Source organism: Pogoniulus pusillus, chromosome Z, assembly GCF_015220805.1.
Source record: "Pogoniulus pusillus isolate bPogPus1 chromosome Z, bPogPus1.pri, whole genome shotgun sequence".
Taxonomy (NCBI): Eukaryota; Metazoa; Chordata; class Aves; order Piciformes; family Lybiidae; genus Pogoniulus; species Pogoniulus pusillus.
The window spans coordinates 63050244-63076028 of record NC_087309.1 but is presented as its reverse complement, the minus strand read 5'-3'; the positions used below and the strand labels follow the sequence as shown (position 1 = coordinate 63076028).

The window sequence follows — 25785 nt, the reverse complement described above, 5'->3', positions numbered from 1 at the left end:
CTCCTTTCTTGAGTCAATAGACCTAACAAGACATCACTAAGTAACACAGAATCCTGAAACACACTTAAAATAGATAAAGAGGCTTCAGGTACTCAAAAGAAAAAAAAACCTTAGTCTTTATTTTCTGCTTTCAAAATATCTTAATGAACATTAATTAATTGCTGCCCATCTATGTAAGCAATGAAATCGTTATCTATTGTTACACTCTACAAGGGCATCGAGAAAGACACAAACCTACTGGCAAGAAAATCATGATTTGGCACTTAGTCAAATCCCACACCTATTCTCATTGCAAAACTGCCTACTTTAATTGTTATTATCTTCCAGATTGATAATGACTTCTTCAGTATCAAAAACTCCTCCTTACGCATGGAATATAAAGCAGCAAAGCCCTTCAGCTCCTATCACAGAATTTTCTGAAAGAAAGCTGTATGCTAAGCAGAGCCTGCTGTTCAAATAAGACAATGCCTTTATTCTGATGACAGAGCAGATTTTTTTTAACCACTACAATAAAACCTTTTTTTTCCATTTTATTTATGTTTTATGTTTAAACTTGCATCTATAATTCCAGACAAGATCAAAATCCTCTTAGACATATGATCGACTTCTTTGACTTCTAAAAGAAATGTACAATTTTAGCAGCTGACTGACAAAAAGTAATACAACTCAAGAGGCTTGGGGGGAAAAAAACAAACAAACAAACAGCAAAACCAAACTAAAACACAGCAAAACCAAACCAAACCACCACCAGACAATCCTTCCCCCCAAAATCAAGAGAAAATTAGATTTAAATAACTTTGCAGATTTCTTATGACAAAGGTTATGCTCAGAGATGTCTCTTTACTTTCCACTACTAGTTTTACTCTAAATTCTAACATGTATTTGATTAATTTCCATTTCTGCTTGGTGGTGGAGGGCTCCTCTTTCTGCATTGAGAAAAATCCTACTATTTTCTATCATATCTATAAATTATTGCTTCAGTTATGCTTCACTGCATGTGTAAGGATCCAGTCAATCTCTCAAGTGTGGAAAACATTCTCCCCAGGAAAACTGCTACATACTGGTAGCATATAACTGTCAGGCTGAAAAATCAAGAAACACATTTAATTCTCTGCAGTGCTCTTCACTATTCAGCTTAAATATTTTATAAATTTGCTTTACTCTTTCAATTTTAATTATATGTACTGTATATCAACTAATATATTATTCATATGTGTATTTCAATGTTAGATCCCCTGTAGCATTTACACGCCTTTCCTGTGTGAGAGTTTGTACTACACTTCTTAACAGATTTCCAAAACACTTCTATATATTCAAAAAAAACCCAAGATTTAACTCTTACTCTGTAAAATTACTCAAATAAATAGAGCTTGTACTTGCTGAGATCCAGTAAAAATTTTTCATAAGATGCAAACACATTAAAATAGTTTACTGTGATGTACTGATATGACCTCAAAGACCTTACATATTATAAATAAGAAAAGTATATGATAGCATTACAGTAAGATAAATACTCTTTTTGTATAAACCACTCTAGCACAGGCAAGATCAGACTGAATCTTCCCAGAAAAACCTCTTCCCATGGAAAAGTCAAATGTGATAATTTTTTTCAATCTCTTCATCCAATTTTTTTTCCTTTGTTAACTTAATTTAGCACAATTTAGTCACTATATAGTGACTTCCAGCCTTCTCAACCTCACCACTTCTCTGTGCTTTGTTTGCTACATCCATTTACACTCCCTAAGCCAATTTCAGTCTCTTCTTCAACACCAATAAAAATCAAAAGGAAATTCCTTAGCTTAGCCACTTTTTCTACACTTTGGCTGCACAGTAGTTAGCATTTTTCCTCACTAACTCCCATTTTCACTTATTGTCCCACTGAAGAAAAATACTGTAAACTACAGTGCTTGAAACCCAGGCAAAGATTGAGTCCAAAAGGGTCTGAACACAATGACTTAAGTTTCACTGACAAACATCTAATAAGAATATGCAGAGTTATAAAATCATGGAATAATTTAGGCTGACAGAATCTCAGGAGGTCATCTGGTTCCAGCTGTCACTCAAAGGATGGCCATCCATGAAGTAGGGTCCAGTTGCTCGCAGCCTTATCCAGTTGGAGTATCCTCAAGAACACAGTTTCAACAACTCCTCCAGGCATCTTGTTCCAATATCTCACAATCCTTGCTCTGAAGCTGTTTTTCCCTTATAGGTAATTAGAGCTTGTTTCTAAAACTTCAGGTTCTAAAACCTCCTCACACCTTTACTGCACAGTTCTAAGGAGAGTTTAGCTCCACCTTCTCCGTACGCACCCATTTGACAGTGCATGAGTGCCCTTAGTTTTCTTCAGTCTGAACAAACACAGCAAATACACATAAGTCTTTACTTTGAAAAGAAAAATGGAGTCCACAAATGTGTAAGTCAAATGTAACGAATTGTAGCTGCTGGAAGGTTATCTTTTGTCAGATCCAGCTACTTCAAGGGATGAGATTACTCCTCTGTCAGTAACTCCATTGATATTTGTGTTAGTGGATGCCAGTCTTGTAGAACTACTGGAAAAGCAGCGGTACGAATGTTCCCTAGATTATTTCAGAAGGGAAATCAGGTGACAATGCTAAAGTCTTTAAGTGAAGAGAGTTTACTTCACAGATCACATTAGTATAAATAGGTGAAAGAAAACTCATGAAGGAAGCCTTCTGCTGACATTGCTTGACTTCCTACACCTCAGGATGGATCATTCTTGGAGGTGATCCTTGAAAATTAGCTTGAAAATCAAATGCCACAGGAAGCCTGTATGGATGTACAAGTAGCTCCTGACTAAATTAAAATACAATAATAGGAAGCATAAAGGAGGGGGAAGAAGGCATAAGAGACCTGGAAGAAATATAGAAACATCATGCAAACACAAAGACACAGTTAGGAAAGCCAAAATTCACCTGAAGTTGAATCCAGCAGGGGTCATTAAGGGCAACAGGAAAAGGCTTCCTGAAGCACATCACTAGCAAAAGGAAAACTAGACAAGATGAGGGCCTGCTGCTGAATGAGGCAGAAGATCTAGTGATTAGGACACAAGAAAGGTAGACCTTCTTACTACCCTTTCACCTCAGTCTTTACTGGTAGAACCTGCATTCAGGAACCCCTGACCACTGAAATCAGCAGTAAAATCTCCTTGTGAAGTCTGCAAAAAAACTTGAGAATTTAAAATTCTTAAAATGTATCAGGAGTATTTCCAGTATCTCCCAAAGGCAAATCCCTCTCTCACAAAATAGTCAGAATAGGAAGATAAAAACCAAACGGAATGGAATTTTGGTAGAGAAACACATTTGGTAACGTATTTACTAAACTGCCAATTTAGAAATACAACTGTACTTTTAACAGAAGTAAAAAGAAGCCAAGTATCTTTTACTACAAGTACTGTAGACTCCAACCAGGAGAAAGACTTTTTTTCCAAATACTTTGTGTCTTTACCTGTAAGAATTACCAGAATTATTAGGAAAACCTACTACTTACAAAAGTTATTCCAGCTACCATCAGAATCTGGTCTTCCAGAAGCAGAGTACTTTCATTAATACGAGCACATCTCTACTACATTGGTTTCAGAGATTATTTTCTCTGATGATCAGTACATGACATCACTCCATCACACGTTCCAGAACAGGAAGGAAGTCCCATTGACTTTTCAGCATTTTCCAAAAGCCATTGTTGAACATAGCAAATGCAAGCTCTATGCACACTGCCAGGAGAGACCACATGACCCGATGCTGCAAACGCGCATCCAAACCTCAAGTTCAGCAGCCTTAAAAAATAAGTATGTAAGCAGAAGTTTAAAGCTTTTTGAAAATCAATTTATCAAAACCCCAGTAGCATTATGCAGAGAACAGAGGTACAGTCCTGAAATGATCTGTCATTATTCCAAGAGGAATTTTCCCTACTTTGTTCACATTTACACAGGGACTTCGCTGTGTGGCTGAGTTGCACTAATTCACCCACTGCATCAGCAGTACAAATCCTATCTGGTGACAGGAAAATAGACACCAAAGTCAGAAGTATCCATGCAGCCACCAAAAAGCAGCATGTTCAGATACTCCCTGAAAAGCATTTGGGTAAATTCTTTACAAAAGCATCAGATGGTTTAGCAGGCATGACCTTGGGGAAACCAATCAGCTCTAAATGGCTGCTCCACAGATAACAAAAAATGGGTTTTACTTGAGTGATGTTCTGTTTAGAAGAAAAGTAGTACAAATTTTAAGCAACCAAGCATAAATTGTAATATAACAAAACAAAAAAAAAAAAGCAAAACCCTCACTGACATCTCCGTCCTTAGGCTGCTATTTATTTTTGTCCAAGTTATCTAACTATTGAATACTTTGAGAGTTTCTTTATTTTCTTAGCTTAACTAGAATTTTCTGAAGTCTACAGAGACGTCTTTAAACAGTGTTCAGCCATGTGTAAATTAAATAAAATTTCTATGAAATTTAGAAAGAATGTGTCATGGGTTAGCCACTAAACAAACGACAGACTCTATTAGCTCCTTTCCCTTGCCAATGGAGAAGAGAACGAGAATAAGGGAAGAGACATTCACAGATTGGAAAAGAAAAATAGTTTAATTAAAATAATAATAAAATTAAATATATACAAATACATACAAAATCATATACAGCAAGACTGCATGCGCTGTTGCAAGAGATTTATATGCCACACAGAAAGAGATAGGCTCAGAGCATAATCTATTACACTACTTACACATCAATTATGTTACGCCTGAAAGTATCTACACAAAGCAGAGCACATAAATACATATAATACACTATAAATACCATAATACACTACTTTTAAAGACTTCAACTTCCCAATGTGCATTCTGGTAAACTGGCCAGAATGCCAATTTAAAGCAAGTTAGAAGTTTAAAGTCATTTCAGTTTAAAGCAAGTTCGGAATCACAATGGTCATTCCTCCAAATTCTTGTTATTCAAGCTATTTTTTTTTATTTAGCTGAAAATAATTATAAGCTTGAGAACAATTTCCTCAGAAAAAAAAAAACAACAGAAGTCTTGAGAGCTTGCTCATGCTGAACAGTCATAATCAGTTTCACTGATAACAGCAGATCCTACCACATTTCTTCCATGTACATTTCTGGCAAACTTCTGCCACATGCTGATATTTAAAATTAAAAGCAGCATAACTACTTTACTATACATTCAACTGACTCATTAGAGAGAAAGAAAATTATTTTTCACATAAAGTTTTCCAAGAATGTATTTCATCCCTGCATAAGTTTGCTTCTCTAAAAACAAAAAGCCCTCACTGGTTTGGTTATATTTCCCAAATATTTTACAAACACAAACATTAACTTGTATTATAACAGTGCACTAAGAAACCAATGTACAACTATTAGACTGGAGAGGAAAGGACATATTCAGGATGTTTAACAACAGTGTTAAATACAAGAAAGTAGCTAAGGTAACTATACTTAGATTCTGCTAGAGTCTTCCACTTTTCCATTTTGGAAAGAATAATAAAAAGCTGCCCAGACTGAGTAAACAAGACCACACGCAGGCACCTCTGCTTCCCAAACAAATACAAAAGTCTTCAGGAAAAATACAAAGCCATCCAAGGTGATAAAAATTTAATCCCATAGGGGACTACTAATACAACTCCTCAGAAAATGAGTGTTTTTATTACCTGTTCGACAGTGTCTTGTGGTTTGAAATCCTTCCAGTAAAACAATTAAAACAACTAGCTCTATGAATAAGACAGTTTTTGACCATGAAAAACTGATCTGCCTTTTACCCTTCAGTAGTGTAATATTCATTCTGAGTACAGCATTTAATACTGTTGCCACTATCAGAAACCTGTATCACAAACAGAACTTTGTCCTGTGTTCTTTTCTTGTCTAGTGTGATGCTCATTTTACTAAGTAAGACAAAATGAAAACTCATATCATGGTGATAGCTATCAAGCACTCAGGGTTCCTCGTAAAAATCTGTCAGCTTGGAATTGCATTTTGTATTAATAAATAGCAATCATTACTGACTGTATTTAGAGGAGACAGTTACTTTTGTCTCTTTGCATTCTCATTTATGCTTGATAAGGTTCAGATTAAGTAGGCCAGCAAATGCCTTTTTAACATATTAATGCTGCCATGGAAGAAGCTGTGATTCTGCCAGAAGGGAAAGGGGAAGATGGTTTGATTTTTCTTCAATTTCTTAGTTACCAATTTGTCTGGGAAGTGTATAACACTAAAACAATGTATGGAAGAACGGAACAGAAGACACTTAAAAGTTTAGAGATCCTGTCATGCGAATCTCTTCTGCTCACTGACTAGCACAATGCCTGTCAGCTGCAGGAAACACACTAGATTTACCCTCCGTATTCATAGCTCCATGAGACAGAAAGCAGATAAATTTGCAAGCCAGTATCAAAAATAGCTTACACTAGTTAAGTATAGAAATACTGCAAATTCTACTACACAGTTGGAGGAGGTAAGGTTTTGTAGATAACCTAAGAGCAAAAATCACTCTACTTTGTCATCTTCAAGCAAACAATTTTTGAGCATTTTTATAGTCAAATGCTTGCACTAAAACCAAAATGTTATGTAAAACAGAAATAAGCAAGTCGACAACAGCAGCTAATAAAGCTTGGAGAGAGAAAAAAGGCTTGGGTAGAAAGACAGAATCATAAACCATACCTACAAATTGCCTTTTCACTAAGAAGACAAACACAAGTTACACCGTACTCACAGCCATACTTCCAAAGTAATTGTTTTCTGCAAATAACTCTTCAGTTAAATTCAGTGTGTACCACTTAAAAGACATTTTTAGTTAGCTTTCCCAGTATGTCAGCTACATTTATTCATATTCTGCAACATAAAGTTGCAGAATTTTTACATAAATAAAAATTGCAGCATTTTCCATAAATTAAATCAGAGTAGTACAACAGTAGAGCTCCTCCACAGCTCAAGCACAGCAAAGGCAGATTATGTTCATACATTTAAAAATTCTAAACAATGAGTGCAACAAGGATTTTGTCTTACCATTGCCAGTTTCTCCTGTAATTCTCTGCAGTTCTTTTCACTGCGCTCTAGTCTCACAGAAAGGTCTTCAATTACTTTGTTCTTTTCCTCAGTCTTCTCATGCATTTCCTTGTTTCTGCAGGAACACTCTCTTTCTAATCTGCAAAGTTTCACCATTAGAGTATTTTTATCAAAAGTAGTTTTGGCAAGCACATAATATATTTTCAAACAGATAGGGCACATACCATGCTAGCACATCATATGGCTTCTGAAAGTTGCTTTTTTTGGCTTTTTACCTGAAGCAAGATATCGATTCCTTCTAAGACATGCTTTTCAAAAAGTGGTTATGTTGTTTTCAGTTGCCAGTGTTTCTAGTCATAAATTAATTTAGGTATTTGAATATAGCCTCCAAATTACATATAAACAGAATTCATCCATTTTTAATTAACACAACAGCTTCAGCTACACTTGACACATCTTGCACAATCTACCCCGATTTCACAGAATCACAGAATCAACCAGGTTGGAAAAGACCTCTAGGATCATCGAGTCCAACCTATCACCTAACCCTTCTAGTTAACTAAACCACTGCACTAAGTGCCTCGTCCAGTCTCCTTTTAAACACCTCTAGGGATGAAGACTTCACCATCTCCCCAGGCAGCCCATTCCAATGCCAATCAGTCTTTCTGTGAAGAATTTCTTCCTAATGTCCAGCCTAAACCTGCCCTGGCTCAGTTTGAGACTGTCCTCTTGACCTGTCACTGGGTGCCTGGGAGAAGAGACCAACCCCCGTCTGGCTACAACCTCCTTTCAGGTAGTTGTAGACAGCAATAAGGTCTCCTCTGAGCCTCCTCTTCTCCAGGCTGAACAACCCCAGCTCCCTCAGTCACTCCTCATAGGACCTGTGCTCCAGCCCCCTCATCAGCCTTGTTGCTTTTCTCTGGACACATTCAAGCACCTCAACATTTTTCTTAAATTGACAGGCCTAGAACAGGACACAAGCACAAAGCTCCTAATCTTTCCACATAACTGACCATATTTTAACCAGAATGGCAAGAGTTCACATTTTTCCACCAGCAGACTGTTTCAAAAATTTTAAATAAGTTTTGTGCACCATTTCAGTCTTCCCAGTATTCAGGGAAACAGATAAAAAGAGCTTTCAGTATCTCAGCCATTCCTCCCAATTTCGTACTATCAGCAAACTTAGTGAGAGTAAGTCCAGCTTCTCTGTATCCTGCCACATCACCCACCTCACTCAGCAGCAGGCCCATATTTTGCCTGGTGTCCTTTTCCTGCTGATGTACTTGAAAAAAACCCATCTTGTTCTTTTCCACATTATTTGCCAGATTTAATTCCAAGGGGCTCTTAGATTTCCTTGTCGCAACCCTACACACTCTGCAAATGTTCCTATATTCCTACCAAGGGTCCAGTCCCTTCTTCTTCATATTGTGAGCTTCCTTTTTCCATTTCAGGTTTTCCAGAAGCTCCCTGCTCATCCATGCAAGTCTCCTGCCTCCTCTGCTTGACCTCTTACTTATGGGAATGCATCAATCTTGACCTTGGAGGAAGTGATGCTGGAATACTAACCAGGTCTGTTTGGCCTTTCTATGAGTTCTAACCCATTGGATTCCTCCACGTAGATCTCTGAAAAGGCCAGAGCTGGTTCTCCTGAAGTCCAGCACTGCAATTCTGCTTACTATCCTGCTACTTCCTCACATGGTTCTGAACTCCACCATGTAATGGCCAGTGCAGCCAAGGCTGCCTCTAACCTTTACGTCTCCATCCAGACCTTCTTCGTTTGTCAGTGCAAGGCCCAGCACTGCACCTCTCCTCACATGGTCCTTCACGATCTGTGTAAAAATGTTATCATCAATGTACTACAGAAAGCTTGTTGATTATTTGTGCCTTGCTGTGCTGCCTTTTCAGCCTGGTTTAAGTCCCCCATGATAATCAGGGCACGTGATCATGAGGCTACTTTAAGGTGTCTATAGAAGACTTCATCAACTTCCTCTTCTTGATCAGGTGACCTACAGTAAACACCCACTACAATGTCATCCATACTGGCCTGTCCCATAATTCTTGTCCATATACCTTCAATCTTATAAACAATGACCAACCCAATTACATTCTACAATAAAGTGACCAAATCTGGGGACACAAGAAAAGCAGGAAGATTAAATGTAACTCAGCTTTAGCCAGGATTTTAGCATTATCTCACACAATACTTTTGTAGCCAAGTTACAGCTTCAGTCTAGCCATATAAACTACACCCTTGACAAAAACAGTTTACTGGTAAAGGTCAGGTAGTAGTGGCTGGTAACAAGCAGCATACTGCAGGAGTCTGTAGAAGAATCTGTTTAAGAACTCCATCCATCACCCGAATTATGCCAACAGTGCAGTCTCAGTAAGTTTGCCAGTAACAGTGAATGGGGAACGGGTTAGATCACGACAAAACACAACTGATGCACTCAAGAGAAGTGCTTCCATTCCCTAGAACCTAGACAGAGAGGAATAGGCAAGTATGAGCCTTCTGAGATTCAAAACCAGTACATCTGAAGATCTGAATTTAGGAAGCAAGAGTGCTCTGAAATGATATGGCTAGTAAGTGATTGTGAGACAGCTATGCTCAAAAAGGACCTGGTAATCATAGTAGGTAGCAAGTTAGCCACAAATCAGCAGCATGGCATACAAGTAGAGAGAGCTGGCACCCTTCTGGGTTGTATTACTAGTAGCATAGCCAGAAGATCAAGGCAAGTGACTACATGCTTTTCATTTGTCACTAAATATAACACATAGGATAACAGTTTCAAGCACACACCTTCCCTGTAACACAGGAAAACAGTTGGAGTGAGCTCAGGGGTAGGTCACCAGCTCAGTCAGGGGCTGACATACATGTAAGAACTGCGGGAACCTGGTATGTTGAGGTTAGAGAAGAGGTGACTTTAAGCGTGCACAACAGGCTCTCCAATATCTAAAAGAACATTATCAAGAACATACTGCAAGTCACTTCACAACCATGTATGGCTAGCAGACAAGACACAACAGTCACAAATTGAAGTCAAAGAGCCTGAGAGAAGAAAAAGCTTTTTTCCACCTTAATGCCAGTTAAACAGCGGAACAGGTTCCCAGAAAGGGTGTGTCATTTCCATTCTTGGAGGTATTCAAGACCCAACTGGATGAAACCCTGAGAAATCTGATCTCCCAGCTGATCCCAGTTTGAGAAAAATGACAGACTGCAGATTTCCTGCAATCCCTTTCAACCTGAACTACTCCTTGATGTAACTCTTAGCAGTGGGAGCATTCAGATGTCTCTTGTTTCCTTGTCTTGCCTATCACTTCTGTCTCAGCAGAACTGAAAGTAATGCAAAGGGCTCAAAGTTCTTACAACTCTAACATTTTTTATCAATATTGTCACTTCCTGACTGAATTATTTCTTGTAAATCAATATATCTTTTTTAGTTGAAGGGCTACTTTATCAACTCTCCAAATACTACGTGCTCCTACTTCAGCCTGACTTTTTTCTTTTAGCTGTAGACAGTTCTTACAGAATGAACTTCCCTGTTTCAGTCCCCTGAAGTAGCTTCTGCCACCACAGCTTTCTGAAACACAGCAAAAGCAGTTCCAATTTATTCTATCTCACCCTTTAAGAAAAGTAAATTCACAGAGATTCAAATCCAGTGTTGATTCCCATTTACATAGTGTGACTGGATTGAGACCTAATTAAAAAATTAAGCAACCCAGAAAAGTCCCTTTGCTTGCTTTCAGTTATCACAATCATCTTTTTCTCAGAAACTAAATTCTCACAGCTTTGTATAGCTTTTAAATTTGGCATCATTTATGCTATATCAATCTCAGCTAATACCAGTGTTCTCATGCAACAAATTTAAGCCTCCAAGGCTTTCCAGAGACTGTGGCTTAAAGACAAACTCATGAGACTTCTCCAGAAAAGGAAAAATGTTAGGATACCAAATCATGGCTTAAAAGAAAAAGCCTAGCTCCTGACATTGTCTGGAGTCCAAGGACCACAGCCTTCAAAGGTAAGAAGATCAAAGGCTCTTGTATTCTCTCTGAAGGGATCTGGTGAAAGCAATCACTGATATTCACCAATGTTACTGATACTTGGATGCTTCAAAGAATAAAAAAGGCACAGGAAACAGACAGGGCAATACATGCTCACCCCATGGGAACTGAGTATATTGATGTCCATTTGAGATAAAGTCTGATCTTCACTACCTATCTTTGTGGATGTCTCGAAATTTAGGTGTCTGAACTAAAAAAATTTTGAGGACAGGCTGCTAATGTTTCTTCAGGCTCTATTAATGAAATTCCTAACTGTTTAACTATGTTAACATTTACAAAAAGGTTTCCACTCTCTAAAAACCCAGAAGATAAATTGTTTTCAAAAAACTCAGCTAGCAGAATCTTCTAGGAATAATTTTTGCAAGCAGCAAAAAAAGTATTGTTTGGAGGTAAGTTAAAGTTTATTCTGATATCCAGTTAGTGCAGCGAACAGGTGCTTTAAGCAGGCACAAGCTGTTTTTTGTTTAAAATAAAATAATCCCCCCAAATAGCACAGAAATGTTGAAAAGAGTTATCCTGTTTAGTGGAAATAGTTTCTGTTGCACTTCGGGAGCACAAATACTTCCATCTCTGTAAGCACTAATATTATGTAGCTGGTACCACAACTGTAAGGACTACATTCCCTACTCTTAGCCACCACAAATACATATATTAAGGTATTTCCTACAGCAATTCCAGAAAAAAAAAACCATAATCCTTTAAAAACAACTATTTTTTTTTAAGATAATAGATTTTTAAGACTTCCCATTTTTCCAAAGTGTGATTTTCATGGACCAGGACTAAACACACAAACCTTCATTTCTCAAAGAAATAGCTTCACACATCTAGACAAAAGATTCTCACAAAGAACAAAACATTATTGAATTATACAGTGTAACTCAATATTTCACCATAATTCTTACTCCAGTCTGAATAATCTAATATGGAAAAATATCTCTAAGAGTGTCTCAAAAATTTACTTGGCAAATTACTTCTTATGGATTTTCACAGCTTTTAAGTAGCATTACTGACTTCAAAGAGCATATCTTGTGGTATAACCTGCAAAGTTCTAATGGCCTGAAAACTTTCTAAACACATTTAAGCTACTTTAGCTTAGATTTTCTATTATTATCATCCCTTGATTCTCATAACATACTCATACTAATAACAGAGTAATTCAGGTGTTAAAGATACAGCTCTGTGTAATGTCTAAGTGTTCAGAAAAAACAGAGAGTTGTTGAAAGTTTGGGAAGGACGTTGGGATGCTTGAGCATGTCCAGAGAAGGGCGACGAGGCTGGTGAGAGGCCTCGAGCACAAGCCCTGCGGGGAGAGGCTTAGGGAGCTGGGGTTGTTTGGCCTGGAGAGGAGGAGGCTCAGGGGTGGCCTTGTTGCTGTCTGCAACTACCTGAAGGGTGGTTGTGGCCAGGAGGAGGTTGCTCTCTTCTCTCAGGTGGCCAGCTCCAGAACAAGAGGACACAGCCTCAGGCTGCGCCAGGGGAAATTTCGGCTCGAGGTGAGGAGAAAGTTCTTCACTGAGAGAGTCATTGGGCACTGGAATGGGCTGCCTGGGGAGGTGGTGGAGTCGTCGTCCCTGGGGCAGTTCGAGGCAAGGTTGGATGTGGCACTTGGTGCCATGGTCTAGCCTTGGGCACTGTGGTAAAGGGTTGGACTTGATGATCTGTGAGGTCTCTTCCAACCTTGGTGATACTGTGATACTGTGATACTGTGATACTGTGATACTGTGAAAGACTGCTCATATTCAGCACCTAGAAGGATAGTGGAAGTCCACATGGTAACACTTGGACAGCATTAATCCATGTGCAGGCAGTACCCCACTTAAGGCTACTTCTTAAGACGAAAGATCTTTCCTTGTCTGAGAAACTAATATAATTCACAGAATTAAATGCTCTGACAAAATCTTTTAAGGAAACTTAAGTGTACATGCAAATAACTTCAGGGGATTTGGGTCTAGCATGATGAAATCAACCAACTAAAACTGTTCTAAAAATTCACGTGAGCAGCTCATCTTTTATGAGCTTTCCGTGGAGCTAGAAGGAATCTCCATGAGGTCATCTGGCAGTGCAAATTATTACTGAACACAGGTATCTGAGACAAAACATCTTGTTGCAACAAGAAATTAAAATTTGCTAAAACAGAGGGAAGTACCTGTGAGGGCAGTTGTTATGAAAATTAAAAAGACCAAGTAAAGACAGACAAATAAAAGCATCAAAATGCCAATTGTAATAAAAACTTGAAAAATTAAATTCATTTGCCAATATGTATCACCTAGTGCAAAAGCATTAACAGTTCTTCCAGGACCTAGAATGTTTGTATGATGTGTGGTTTAATTTTTGGTGCATGTGTACTACTTAAATACGCATTAATTTATGCAGAATTCACAACTCCACATTTGTTTCACATCAAATTATAAAATCAGAACCACCTATATGCTTACTGTTATGGACCTACTATTAATGATGTGCTGGTTTGAGGCTAATTGGAATATTTTAATGAGAGAAATTAGACCATTGGCTGTGAAAAGAAAATAATAGTGATGTCTCGATCACTCATTTGTTCTGCTGAGGAACATAAATAGTTAAAATGTAAGATAAGGCACTCACTTGTAACAACTTCTTTTGTCTGTGTGCCTGGATGGATCTTGCCTTAACTCCTCTGAGTGAAACCTATGCAACCTGATTTAACCATTTCCTTGTAACTCGTTGTGTTTTGACATCTCACCTCAGATGTCTGCATATTTATCACATGAACTATATGGAGATTTATCTGTTTATTTCTGAGATAAAGGTGGGGGGAACGATGACAGGAAAGGAAGGGGGTTGGTTTGGAGCCCTTGTGGGAAGTCCAGCTGTTTGGGAGGGATTTTGAATTTCTGTATTACTTTTAACATGCATCTAATTATAGATATCTGTATTTATTGTATATTTATGCTTGTATATATAAATTTGTGCATGCTGTAAATACAGCTTCATTCCTTAGCTTCCAGCCGGCTCAGTTAGTTTGGTGAATGGGCCAGAGGGGAACTCCCAAACCACAACATTCCTTATTTTGGCACCCAATGTGGGACTAATACAAGTTGATTCATTGTTAATTAGGTTTGGAAGCTAAGATGAAGCTATTTTATGTCATTTAGGCGGTCCTCTTTCTCTGATACTTCCACCATTGGCTGACAGCCAAAATTGGTGCCTTGATTTTTTCTATGCTGTGGAGGAAGATAAAAGCCACATTTGTGAATTTTGAAGACTATTATATTGGGTGGATTGAGTTTAATACTGTTGATAATATTACCAATGACACTTTCACTAAGTCAGGAAATGCCACAACTTTTTCTAGGTCTCTAACAAGCATTATTTGGCTAAAAGTGAAATCCCAGACCCCTGTAGTGAGTTCTACACACATAGTACTGTTCTCTGCATGTCATGTGCAAACATATCCCTAATAATTCTAAGTTTAGGACTAATTGCAGCTTTATGTGCAAAGAATTCAAGTGCCACTGCTTTAAGAAAGCAGTGAGGCAAAGGTAGAAGACAGATTTCTAAATGTTTACAAATTTCTCAGGGAGACATAACAGTGGTTGGCCAAGGCTGCAAAACAGACAATCTCTTTCTTGTTCTGAGAACAACTATTCTTATGTTCCTACCAGGGGAGAAAAGGAAGATTCAGCTATTGCAGGTTCTGGAAATTCAGCCAAGAGCACAGTATCTACCAATAACACTGCAGACGGCCAAAAGGCTTCTTCTATTCAAGCCACTCAAGTGCCTGCTGATTCTAATTCTGACCCTAGTTTGAATCCCCAGGCAGATCAGACCCCCAAAACTTCAGACCCACTACAGGGGACGTCCAAGGCATTTTTGGCACCAGCAAAGACACAGGCATAAAACTAAAATTTGGTTAAGGAGTGAATCAAAAGAAGATTTAGGGAGGCAGGGCATCTGTGCCACACAGGAAGAGGAAGAAAAGGAATACAGCCTGGGAGATACAGCTAACTTACTCAAACCTCAATATAGTGACAATGGCAAAAGGTATGTTGAAGAGGCCATCAAGAAGGAGGATGGCTCTGAGAGTGTAAGAATGTTCTTAAGAGACTTTTCATTCCAGACTAAGCTCCAGCAGTAGAAGAGAATTTCATAATTCATAATTTCATAATCCAGAGTTCCAGTGATCCCTGAGAGAGGTCAGGGAAATTAAAATGGAATATTCAAGGGAAACAGGACAGCCAATCCTAAGATGTCTAAAGAGATGCCATGCTAGGCTCCAATGTCTTACAGGTAGGAGACAAGTCCGCAAAGCAGCTAGGGCCACTTACAAAAGAGTGGAATTGACAAATACATAGCAAGCCCTCTCAGTAGGGTTACCATGTGGACATGCCTCCTGTTGGCTGTTGGAATGAGATACTCTTCCCAAGATGACTTACCATGGGCACCTAGGAAGTGGACCACAATTTAGGAGGGAATTAAGCTTCTGAAGGAGTTTGCTGTGAAGGAAGTATTTTATAGAGATCATGGTACACGTAACCCTGATGATATTCCTGTTGGAATAGGTCTCACAAAGAAGCTTATTAAATTTGTCCTTTTATCTTATGCTAGCATCTTGGCTAGCAAATTTCTAGCAAGGAATGGTAATTCACCAACCTCTTACTGTTGGTGAATTCACTGACAAAATGAGACAGACAAGAGGACAGTTTGTCACACTCTACTCTAGTCTCTCCCACAAAAACCATGGGTACAGAGATAAAAGATATCATGAAAGAACTAAAGGAGGAATTTAAAACTTCCATATCAAATTTGGCAAATAATAACATTCTTTCACCTTTTGAATGGGCAAATGTTTCAGCCATCAGAAACAGATGTTCAACACCTACAAGGCAATTTCAGCCCAGGAGGCAAATTTCACCTAGACATCAGCAATCACATGGGTCACTTTGAATAATCCTGTGTGACCAATTTGGTGAGAACATGAACAAGTGGGATAGTCGACCTACTTCAGTTCTATTGAAGAGAGTCAGGGAACTGCAGAGTGGCAGAAACAGAGGCAACAATGCCAGAAAAGTAGCTGTCACTTTTTCAGCTCCCCAGAGTAACTGCAATTATTCTAATAATTGCAGTTTCTCTCACAACACCACCAATCATTAAGCACACCTCCACATGCCATATTCAGCATTAGAGGGGCCCTGCCTCCAGCCAGGAGGAGGAAAGAGATAATGGACAAAACAGAATCTACTGGAATGTACTCATTAGGTGGCCTGGCAGTTCAAAAGTTCAGAAATACAGGGCTTTAGTTGACACAGGTGCTCAGTGTACTCTACTGACATCAAACTGTAAAGAGACAAAGTCAGTAACTATTTCTGGAATCACTGGTGGATCTCAAGAGTTAACTAAGTTGCAGGCTGAGATAAGTCTAACTGATGAAGAGTAGAAGAAATACTATTGTAACTGCACCTGATGCATCTTGCATTCTGGGAACTGACTTTTTAAGACAAGGTAGTTTCAAGGATCCCAAAGGTCATAAGTGGGCTTTTGGAATAGCACCTGTAGAAATTGAGGCTGTTAAATCAAAAATGTCTATTAGACCTGAACTGTGGGACATCATGGCATAGAGGATCTGAAACTGCCAATTGCTACTCAAACTGTACACCACAGGCAGTACAGAACTAACCATGACTCTTTGTTGCCCATTCATGAGGTGATTCATCAACTGGAAAGTCAGGCTGTCATCGAGAAAGCTCATTCACTTTTCAATAGTCTGATTTGGCCTTTAAACACATTCAGGGTCAGTGGACTCAACCACCTCCCTGGCAGCTCATTCCAGTGCCTGACCACTCTGTCCATGAAAATTTTTTTTTCCTAATGTCCAATCAAAATCTATCCTGTTTCAGCTTAAGACCACTCCCCCTTGTTCTGTCTCAAATTACCTGTGAGAAGAGACCAGCACTAGCCTCTCCACAATGTCACTTCATGTAGTTGTAGACAGCAATGAGGCCTCCCCTCAGCCTCCTCTTTCTCAAACTAAATAGCCCCAACTCTCTCAGTCACTCCTCATAACATTTATTCTCTAGGCCCTTCACCAGCTTTGCTGCCCTCCTCTGGACCCACTCCAGCACCTCCACATCTCTCTTGTATTCCAGTGCCCAAAACTGAGCACAGTACTCAAGGTGTGGCCTTACCAAAGCTGAGTAGTACAAGAGGACAATCACCTCCCTACTTCTGCTGACCACAGCATTTTTTAATACAAGTCCAGATGCCAATGGCCTTCTTGGCTGCCTGGGCACACTGCTGGCTCATATTCAGCTGCCTTCTATTACAATCCCCAGATTCCTTTCTGCCAGGCAGCTTTCCAGCTACACTACCCCAAGCCTGTAGCACTGCTTGGGGTTGTTGTGACCCAAGTGCAGGACCTGGCATTTGGCCTTGTTGAAGCTCATCCCATTATTGCTGGCCCATTGATCTAGCCTATTTAGTCCCTCTGAAGAGCCCCTCTACCCTCATTCAAATCCACACTGCCACCTAACTTGGTGTCATCTGCAAACTTACTGATGACACACTCCATGCCTGAATCGAGTTTAAAAAGAAGTGGTCCCAACACAGATCCCTGAGGAGCACCACTAGTGACCAGCCGCCAACTGGATTTAACTCCATTGACCACCATCCTCTGGGCCCTCCTGTCCAGCCAGTGCTTTATCCAGGAGACAGTGTGCTCATCCAAGCTACGAGCAGTCAATTTGTCTACAAGAATTTTGCAGGGAACAGTATCAAAGGCTTTCCAAAAGTCTAGGAATATAACATCCACAGCCTTTCCCTCATCCAGTAGTCAGGTGATTCTGTCATAGAAGATGATCACGTTGTTCAAGCAGGACCTGCCCCTCATAAATCCATGCTGACTTCACCTGATCCCCTAGTTGTTGCCTATATGACATCTGATGACATGTGAGATCTGCTCCATGACCTTCCCTGGTACCAAGGTCTATAGTTTCCCATATTTTCCTTTCTGCCCTTCCTGAAGATAGGTGTTCTGAACCTTAATTTGTCTCAGATTGTGAGATTGTGTTGTTTCCTAGTGACTGAAAATTACAGAATGTGATTTCTAAGGAGTACTTAAGCTATCTATTGCCATTTTGCAATGAATTTAAAAGGTAACTTACGCATTGAGTTTTTCCAGGTTCTCTTGGGCATTGCATTTTTCTCTCTCATATGCATTTTCTACCTCTTTGAACTCTTTCTTGATAACTTCTAAATCCGAAAGAGCTTCTGCTTGGCTGGCTTTTTCCACCTGTAAAGCTCCTTCAAGGTCTTGAATTCTTAACTAGCAAATGATAAGAAAGTAATTAAAGCAAGTTAAGAAAAGCTACCATGATCTTTAATAATGCTCTGTGTTCTGGTCTGCTTTATAGGTAGCTATATTCTATTAATTCTTTATGGAAGTATATACACAGAAAGTATTGAACACATGTAAAAATGTATGAATATATACAGTTCAAAACAGAGATAAATAGATACACTGACCAAAAGCACCTTTTATTCTCCTTTGGTGGTGACTGATTTTTCTTCTTTTTATTATAAAGTTTTTGAGGGGAATTCTACTTTTTGTATAGACCTCTGAAAGTGTGGGATTAATAGTAAAAACCTATGCTTCCACTCAGCACAAAGCACACTAAAAGCTTTTTCACGCGTATTAACAAGTAAGAAAACCCTACCCAGACACTAAAACATAAAAATTAAGTACCTGTAAAGATGTTCCCCCCAGTTTTCTTTCTTGCATGTTGTAAAACTACAGAAAGAAAATTAATAAAACTAAATCTTTTATTTCAACTATTTTAGTCATCACTAGAAAGTCGAAGTGCTTGTACAGAGAAGATCATGAGAATAAGAAAACTACTGTACTCAGCACTGGTCAGGCCACACCTTGAGTACTGCATCCAGTTCTGGGCCACTCAATTCAAGAGAGATGTTGAGGTGCTGGAACGTGTCCAGAGGAGGGTGACAAAGCTGGTGAGGGGCTGTGCTAGTTTGAAGCAAGCTGGAATGTTTTGGTAAAAGAACTAGATAACAGGCAGTGAAATGAAAACAATTGATGTCAACTTCTCTCACAGTCTCGCTGAGAACTCTGGGAAGAAGAAAGACTTTTTCTCCATTTTGTCTCTCACTCTTGCTTTTGCCTTAGACCGAGACACATCTTTCTAACATCACTGCTTTCTAACCCTGCTCCCTAACCTCTTGGCCGCACCTCTCTTCTTCTTGAGAACTGGGGTAAGGTTGAGAGGGCCGGGGGAGGTGTTGGGGTGGTTTGAGAGCCCCTCCTGGGGACTCAGGTTTCTGGGAGGGGAGTTGTGCTTTTGTATTGTTTATCCTTTGTATATTTCTGTATATAATTGTATATAACTGTATATATTGTAAATAGCTGCTTGTAAATTCTGCTAGCTGTAAATAAATTGCTTCATCTATATTCCCAGGGTCCGTCTGAGTTAGCTGGGGCAAATACAAAGTGTGGGGGGGGCGGGTAAGAGCCCAAACCATCACAGGGGCCTGGAACACAAACCCTATGAGGAGAGGCTGAGAGAGCTGGGGTTGTGTAGCCTGTAGAAGAGGAGGCTTGGGGTAACCTCATTGCTGTCTACAACTACCTGAAGGCAGGCTGTAGCCAGGTGCAGATTGGTCTCTTCTCCCAGGCAATCAGCACTAGAACAAGGGGACACAGTCTCAAGTTGTGGCAGGGGAAGTATAGGCTGGATGTTAGGAGGAAGTTCTTGCCAGAGAGAGTGATTTGCCATTGGAATGGGCTGCCCAGGGAGGTGGTGGAGGCACCGTCCCTGGAGGTGTTCAAGAAAAGCCTGGATGAGGCACTTAGCGCCATGGTTTATTTGACTGGCTAGGGCTGGGTGCTAGGTTGGACTGGATGATCTTGGAGGTCTTTTCCAACCTGGTTGAGTCTATGATTCTATGATTCTAAGAATGACAGTAGTTATTTTTGTTATTCAGAAAATAGGAAACAAAAAAAGGTACCAAAATTTCTTCTTTTTTCCTTAGTTTTTCAAAAGTCCATCATGAAAGAGAGTTGGTCAGTGTTAAATTACTAATCATCATTTATCTTTTTTTCACTTGCTTTTAAAAATAACCCATAACTGCAATACTGGGTCAAATCCTGTGTGATACAGTTTACATATACTACATTTTTTCATATAAAGAGGTAACCACAGCTATCATAACTTTGTCTGAAGCTGAAATGTATTCTTAATAACTATATTTCAAACTCCAGTTTCAGGATGCATTTAAGATCTCACTCCTAGAGAAGCTGGATGTACACACTGTACTTCCAAATAGATCCTAAGTGTCCATTCAAAAGATACAGAACAAGACACTTAAACAGCTACATGTTGTTAAACTATTGTGAAACCATTCCTTTCCTCTCACTGTTTAAATACTAGTGGAAATTCTCAAACTTACAAATATGACTTTTTATTTCATTATTCTAATAACTTTAATCATAGAATCATGAAATTGTTATAGTTGGACAAGACCTCGGAGGTCCAACTGTTAACCTAACACCACCATGGCCACTAAAACATGTCCAAAAATGCCCTGTCTAGAAGTTTATTGTACTCCTCCAGGGACAGTGACTCCACAACCTCCCTGGGCAGCCTATTCCGACGTCTGATCACTCTGTAAAGAAATCTTTCTGAATATCCATGCTAAACCTTCTCTGTCACAACTTCAGCCCATTTCTTCTCACTGTGTCACATGATACTAGGGAGAAGAGACAGATTCCTACCTCACTACAACCTCCTTTCAGGCAGTTGTAGAAAATAAAGTTCTCAGCCTTCTCTTCTCCAGACTAAGCAATCTCAGCTTTTTCAACTGCTCCTGATAAGACTTGTTCTCTCAACCCCTTGCCAGCTTGATTGCCCTTGTCTACACATGCTCCAGCAACTCAGATGTCTTTCCTATAGTAAGAAGCTCAAAACTGAACACAAGCATGCAAGGTGTGGCCTCACCAGTGCCAAGTAAAGAGGCCTGATCCCCACTCCGACATTCTTGGAAGACTGTATCTTTACAATTTCACTAATTATTTAATTGTCAATTTCTGCAAAATATTACAAAAAATATTTACCTGGATGATCTCTGAATTGAGTTTGGATTCTAAATGTGCTGATCTTTCTGCTTCAATGTTTTCTTCCAGTTTCTTTATTCTCACGGTAGCTACCTAAAAGTGCATTTTGAAGAAACTGAGATAGTAAACATCACACAAAGACTGTTTTATTCATTCAGTATATTAGCACTCCTTACAATTTGATGCATCTGAACCAAATGTTCACTGCAACTATGAGAACTCATAACAAGAAATATATCATCGAAGAGGGCCATGAAGATGGTAACAGGGTGGGGGTACATCCCACACAGAGACAGGCAGTGAGAGTTAGGCCTATTCAGCCTGGAGAAGAGAAAGCTGAAGGAAGACCTTCTAAGTAGCCTTCCAGTAGCTGAAGGAGGGGGTTCAAGAAAGCCAGGGAGGTACTTTTTACAAGAGTTTGTAGTGAGACGATGAGGGGGAATGACTTTAAATCTGGAAGAGGGTGGGTTTGCACTGCGCGTTAGGAAGAAATTCTTCCCAGTGAGGTTGGCAAGACACTGGAACAGGTTGCTCAGGGAAGCTGAGGGTGTCCTCTCCCTGGAAGTGTTCAATGACAGGATGGACAAAGCCTTGAGCAACCTGGTCTAGTCAAAGGTGTCCCTAACCATAGCAAGGTGGTTAGAATTAGATGACCTTTAAGGTCTCTTCCAACCTAAACCATTCTATAATTTTAGATATGTTTGGGTTTTTTTAACATCATAGAACACAAAAATGCTTGAGCATCTCCAGAGAAGGGCGACGAGGCTGGTGAGAGGCCTTGAGCACAGCCCTATAGGGAGAGGCTGAGGGAGCTGGGACTGTTTAGCCTGGTGAAGAGGAGGCTCAGGGGTGACCTCATTGCTGTCTACAACTACCTGAAGGGTGGTTGTGGCCAGGAGGAGGTTGCTCTCTTCTCTCAGGTGGTCAGCACCAGAACGAGAGGACACAGCCTCAGGCTGCGCCAGGGGAGATTTAGGCTGGAGGTGAGGAGAAAGTTCTTCACTGAGAGAGTCATTGGGCACTGGAATGGGCTGCCCGGGGAGGTGGTGGAGTCACCATCCCTGGGGCTGTTCAAGGCAGGACTGGACGTGGCACTTGGTGCCATGGTCTAGCCTTGAGCTCTGTGGTAAAGGGTTGGACTTGATGATCTATGAGGTCCCTTCCAACCTTGGTGATACTGTGATACTGTATCTAAGAAATCTATTTAGCACCTTTTATTCCTGCAGTTTTTACAATCAAGGAAACTCTAGCTGAAGCCAGAAAGCAGAGAAGTTACATATTCAATCAAATCCATTACTACTTTTTCACCTGGGGCAACATTACCCATATGTTCCTAAATACAGTAGGCTATCAATACACTATCTACAATTTCAGTGACAAGGCAGATGAAGCAAAGAAGACACAGAGAATTCCTCAGAAATATGTTGGGTTTGGGACCTAATTTCCAAGATTCCCAGAACAAATGGCATCTCTAGACTAGTCATAGTTCCCCTACAACAAGAATCTGTAAACCCTGAAATGTTTTAATTTCATGATGTTTTCCCAGACAGAATAGTTGTTTTGTTATGGTTTTGTCTAGCAGTTATCAGATTGTTTATGATCTTTTACCAAATACCATGACTACTTTAGCATCTCACTACAAGGGATACTTGTACGTGCATGTATGCATGACTCACACAATTGGAGTGCTGTAATCAATGGCTACAGACTCTTCAGGAGAGACAGGCAAGGGAGAAGGGGTGGAGGAGTGGCCCTATACATTAGGGATGCTCTGGATGTCATGGAGGTAGAGATTAAGGATGATCAGGTTGAGTCCCTAGGGGTGAGAATTAAGGGGAAGGCCAATAAGGCTGACATCCTGGTTGGAGTCTGTTATAGACCACCCAACCAGGAAGAAGAGGTTGATTTACTATTCTTTAAGCAACTGGAGGCTGCCTCAAGATCACCTGCCCTTGTTCTGGTGGGCGACTTTACCCTGTCAGACATCTGCTGGGACTTTAATACCACAGAGAAGAGGCAGTCTAGAAGGTTCCTAGAGTGTATGGAGGACAACTTCTTATCTCAGCTGTTACATGAGCCTACCAGGGGTGCAGTCCTGCTTGACCTGTTGTTCACAAATAGAGAGGGGCTGGTGGGAGATGTGGTGGTTGGAGGCTGCCTGGGGTCCAGTGACCATGAAATTATAGAGTTTTCAATGTGTGGTGAAACCAGGAGAGGCATCAACAGAACCTCCACACTGGACTTCCGAAGGGCAGATTTTGTCTTAGTGAAGGAACTAACTCAGAAAGTTCCTTGGGAAACAGCCATTACAAAGGGGTTCAGGAAAGTTGGACCTACCCAAGAAGGAAATCTATGATTCTATACTTTAAGCAAAATGGGATTCTCTGAATCAAACTTCTTTTTTATCCATTCTTACCTTTAGAAAATTACATAAATTTAAATTACTATTATAAGAATCTACCTGCAAATTTGGATAAAATAATAGAATCAAAGAATCAACCAGGTTGAAAGAGACCTCCAGGATCATCCAGTCCAACCTAGCACCCAGCCCTAGCCAGTCAACTAGACCATGGCACTAAGTGCCTCATCCAGGCTTTTTTGCACACTTCCAGGGACAGCAACTCCACCACCTCCCTGGGCAGCCCATTCCAATGGCCTACAGAAAGTTCAAGAAGTGGTCTATGTTTTCTACTAAACTTTTTTAAATCGTATTTTTTTTAGGATTCTTTCCAGTTAGAATAAACACAACAGCAATCACCATTTACATGTACAGAGATGAAGGCCTGCACACAGAATTTAATCTCAAAAATGTTTACCAAAAGCAGTAACTAAAGATCTGGTCTTAGGAAATTCACATGTAAATTTAACTACACTGTTTTCTATCACTAAAATCTTCTCAGTTTGACTGATTACTAAAATTAGAAGAAAAATTCACTCTAAACTGTCTCTTGGCCTCAAGTTAAATCAGGGAGATGAGGAAAAAGGAATAATATTAAATGCTATTTAACATAAGCACATTGAATGCTAATATAAATATAATTAAAGTAACTGATTTTGAAAAATTAAAACAAAGTAGCAAGTATGTAGATTGTGTCTCAGTTCTGAACATTACTTTTGTTCCAACAATTGTGGTGGAGGGCCACATAGGCCCAAATAGCCTTGTTTACAAGTCTATGCTTGCCTGGACATGTTTTCCCTCCGAAAGGTGTTTTTTTGTCTAAACCAGGGGAAAACAAATTAAGCGGACAAAGGAGCACAACAAGCCTGGCACCTTCAAGTCTGGCTTGCCCTGCTTGGAAGGTTGAGGTAAATAGGTTGTATGAGCTCACATGCTTAGTGTGTGGGCCCACCTGTGCTCTCTCCATATCTGGGGGTACAGGACCTGTGGACTCTACCCTATTTGGCATGTTTTGGCCTGCTGCCAGATGCTCATTGGACAGTATTGTGGCCAAAGGACCATCAATCTCAGCCCACATCTCATAAATAGGGCAATTCAGTGCTCCTGCCATCCTCCTCCACCCACTGCTCCTAGCCTCTTCGTCGCCTGGGGCCACCACCGCCGTATGGTTTCCAGCCCATGGTACTTTGCACCGATCCAGATGAACGATCGACCAAGGCGCTCCCAGCCCGCCGCGGCTCCAGCTCGCCGGTCCCAGCCTGATCGTGCCCGTGGAGCCTTCTTAGGCAGCGCGCCCCAATACCTGAACTGAACTATTCAGGTCCCCACGAGTCAACAGCGTGGCTTTCGCTACACATAGTTGTGAAACATGGTACCCGCGTCAATAAAAGAATGGTAGAGCAGAATACAAGAATAGGAGAAAATGAAAATATGCCACTGTGAGAATGGCAGAGCAGGGTGTGTCGGAGCTAACTAAGCTGGAGACGTTGGAACCTACGAGCAATAACAGAAAGCGCTGTGAAGAGATAGTCCCCTGTGAATAGGGGACATGAACAAAACAGGGGTGTGCCAGAGCTAGCTGAGCAAGGCTAGGGATGAACGATAACAGAAATCACCATGAGCATGGTAGATAAGAGACTGTAAAGCAGGTGACTGTGAAGACGCAAATAGCTGAGTCACAAAGACACCTGAGGAAGACTCGTTACTTCAGCCTCATGGCCACCAGAGAGACCCCCAGGAGGATTAGCAGGCATGCACAACAGTTCCAGGAGAAACCACAAACTCCACGGGAAGTGTTTGCCTATGTATTAAACTGCTTTGTGAATATGTATGTGAGCGGGAAATAAAAACCCTGCAGCTGCATGTGTACAGTGCGCAGCTGTGGAGATAAACTCCCCTGCGCCCAGCACTGCTCCCTGCTTGCCAAAATAAAACCCCTTAAACTGATCTCTTAAGTTTCTGGTGGCTCAATTTTAACATATTTGGGACCACAGAGACTGTGACTCCAACTAGTGAGTAACTGAACAATCTCGATTTGAGCAGCTAAGAATTCCAGTGACTTTACCCGTGGCACTTTCATGCCGCAAGACTCTCTATCCAAACCTTTCCAAACCTCTACCAAATTCCTGATTCCTGATGTAAATAGGCATTCTGTAAAATAATTTCACAACCGCATACAAAGAACTTGTGTAGATTAAC

General features: G+C 40.3%; 1 protein-coding gene across 1 annotated transcript in view; it reads right to left on the bottom strand.

The window, feature by feature from the left end:
* The window catches only part of CCDC171 (coiled-coil domain containing 171), a 201129-nt gene that overhangs the window by 140147 nt on the left and 35197 nt on the right, over positions 1-25785 (bottom strand). The window contains exons 8-10 of the mRNA XM_064176335.1: positions 21189-21281; positions 18226-18386; positions 7031-7169 (exon numbers count right to left, since the gene is read on the bottom strand). Of these exons, the coding sequence (XP_064032405.1) occupies positions 7031-7169; positions 18226-18386; positions 21189-21281 (393 nt within the window). The remainder of the gene's footprint in view (positions 1-7030; positions 7170-18225; positions 18387-21188; positions 21282-25785) is intronic.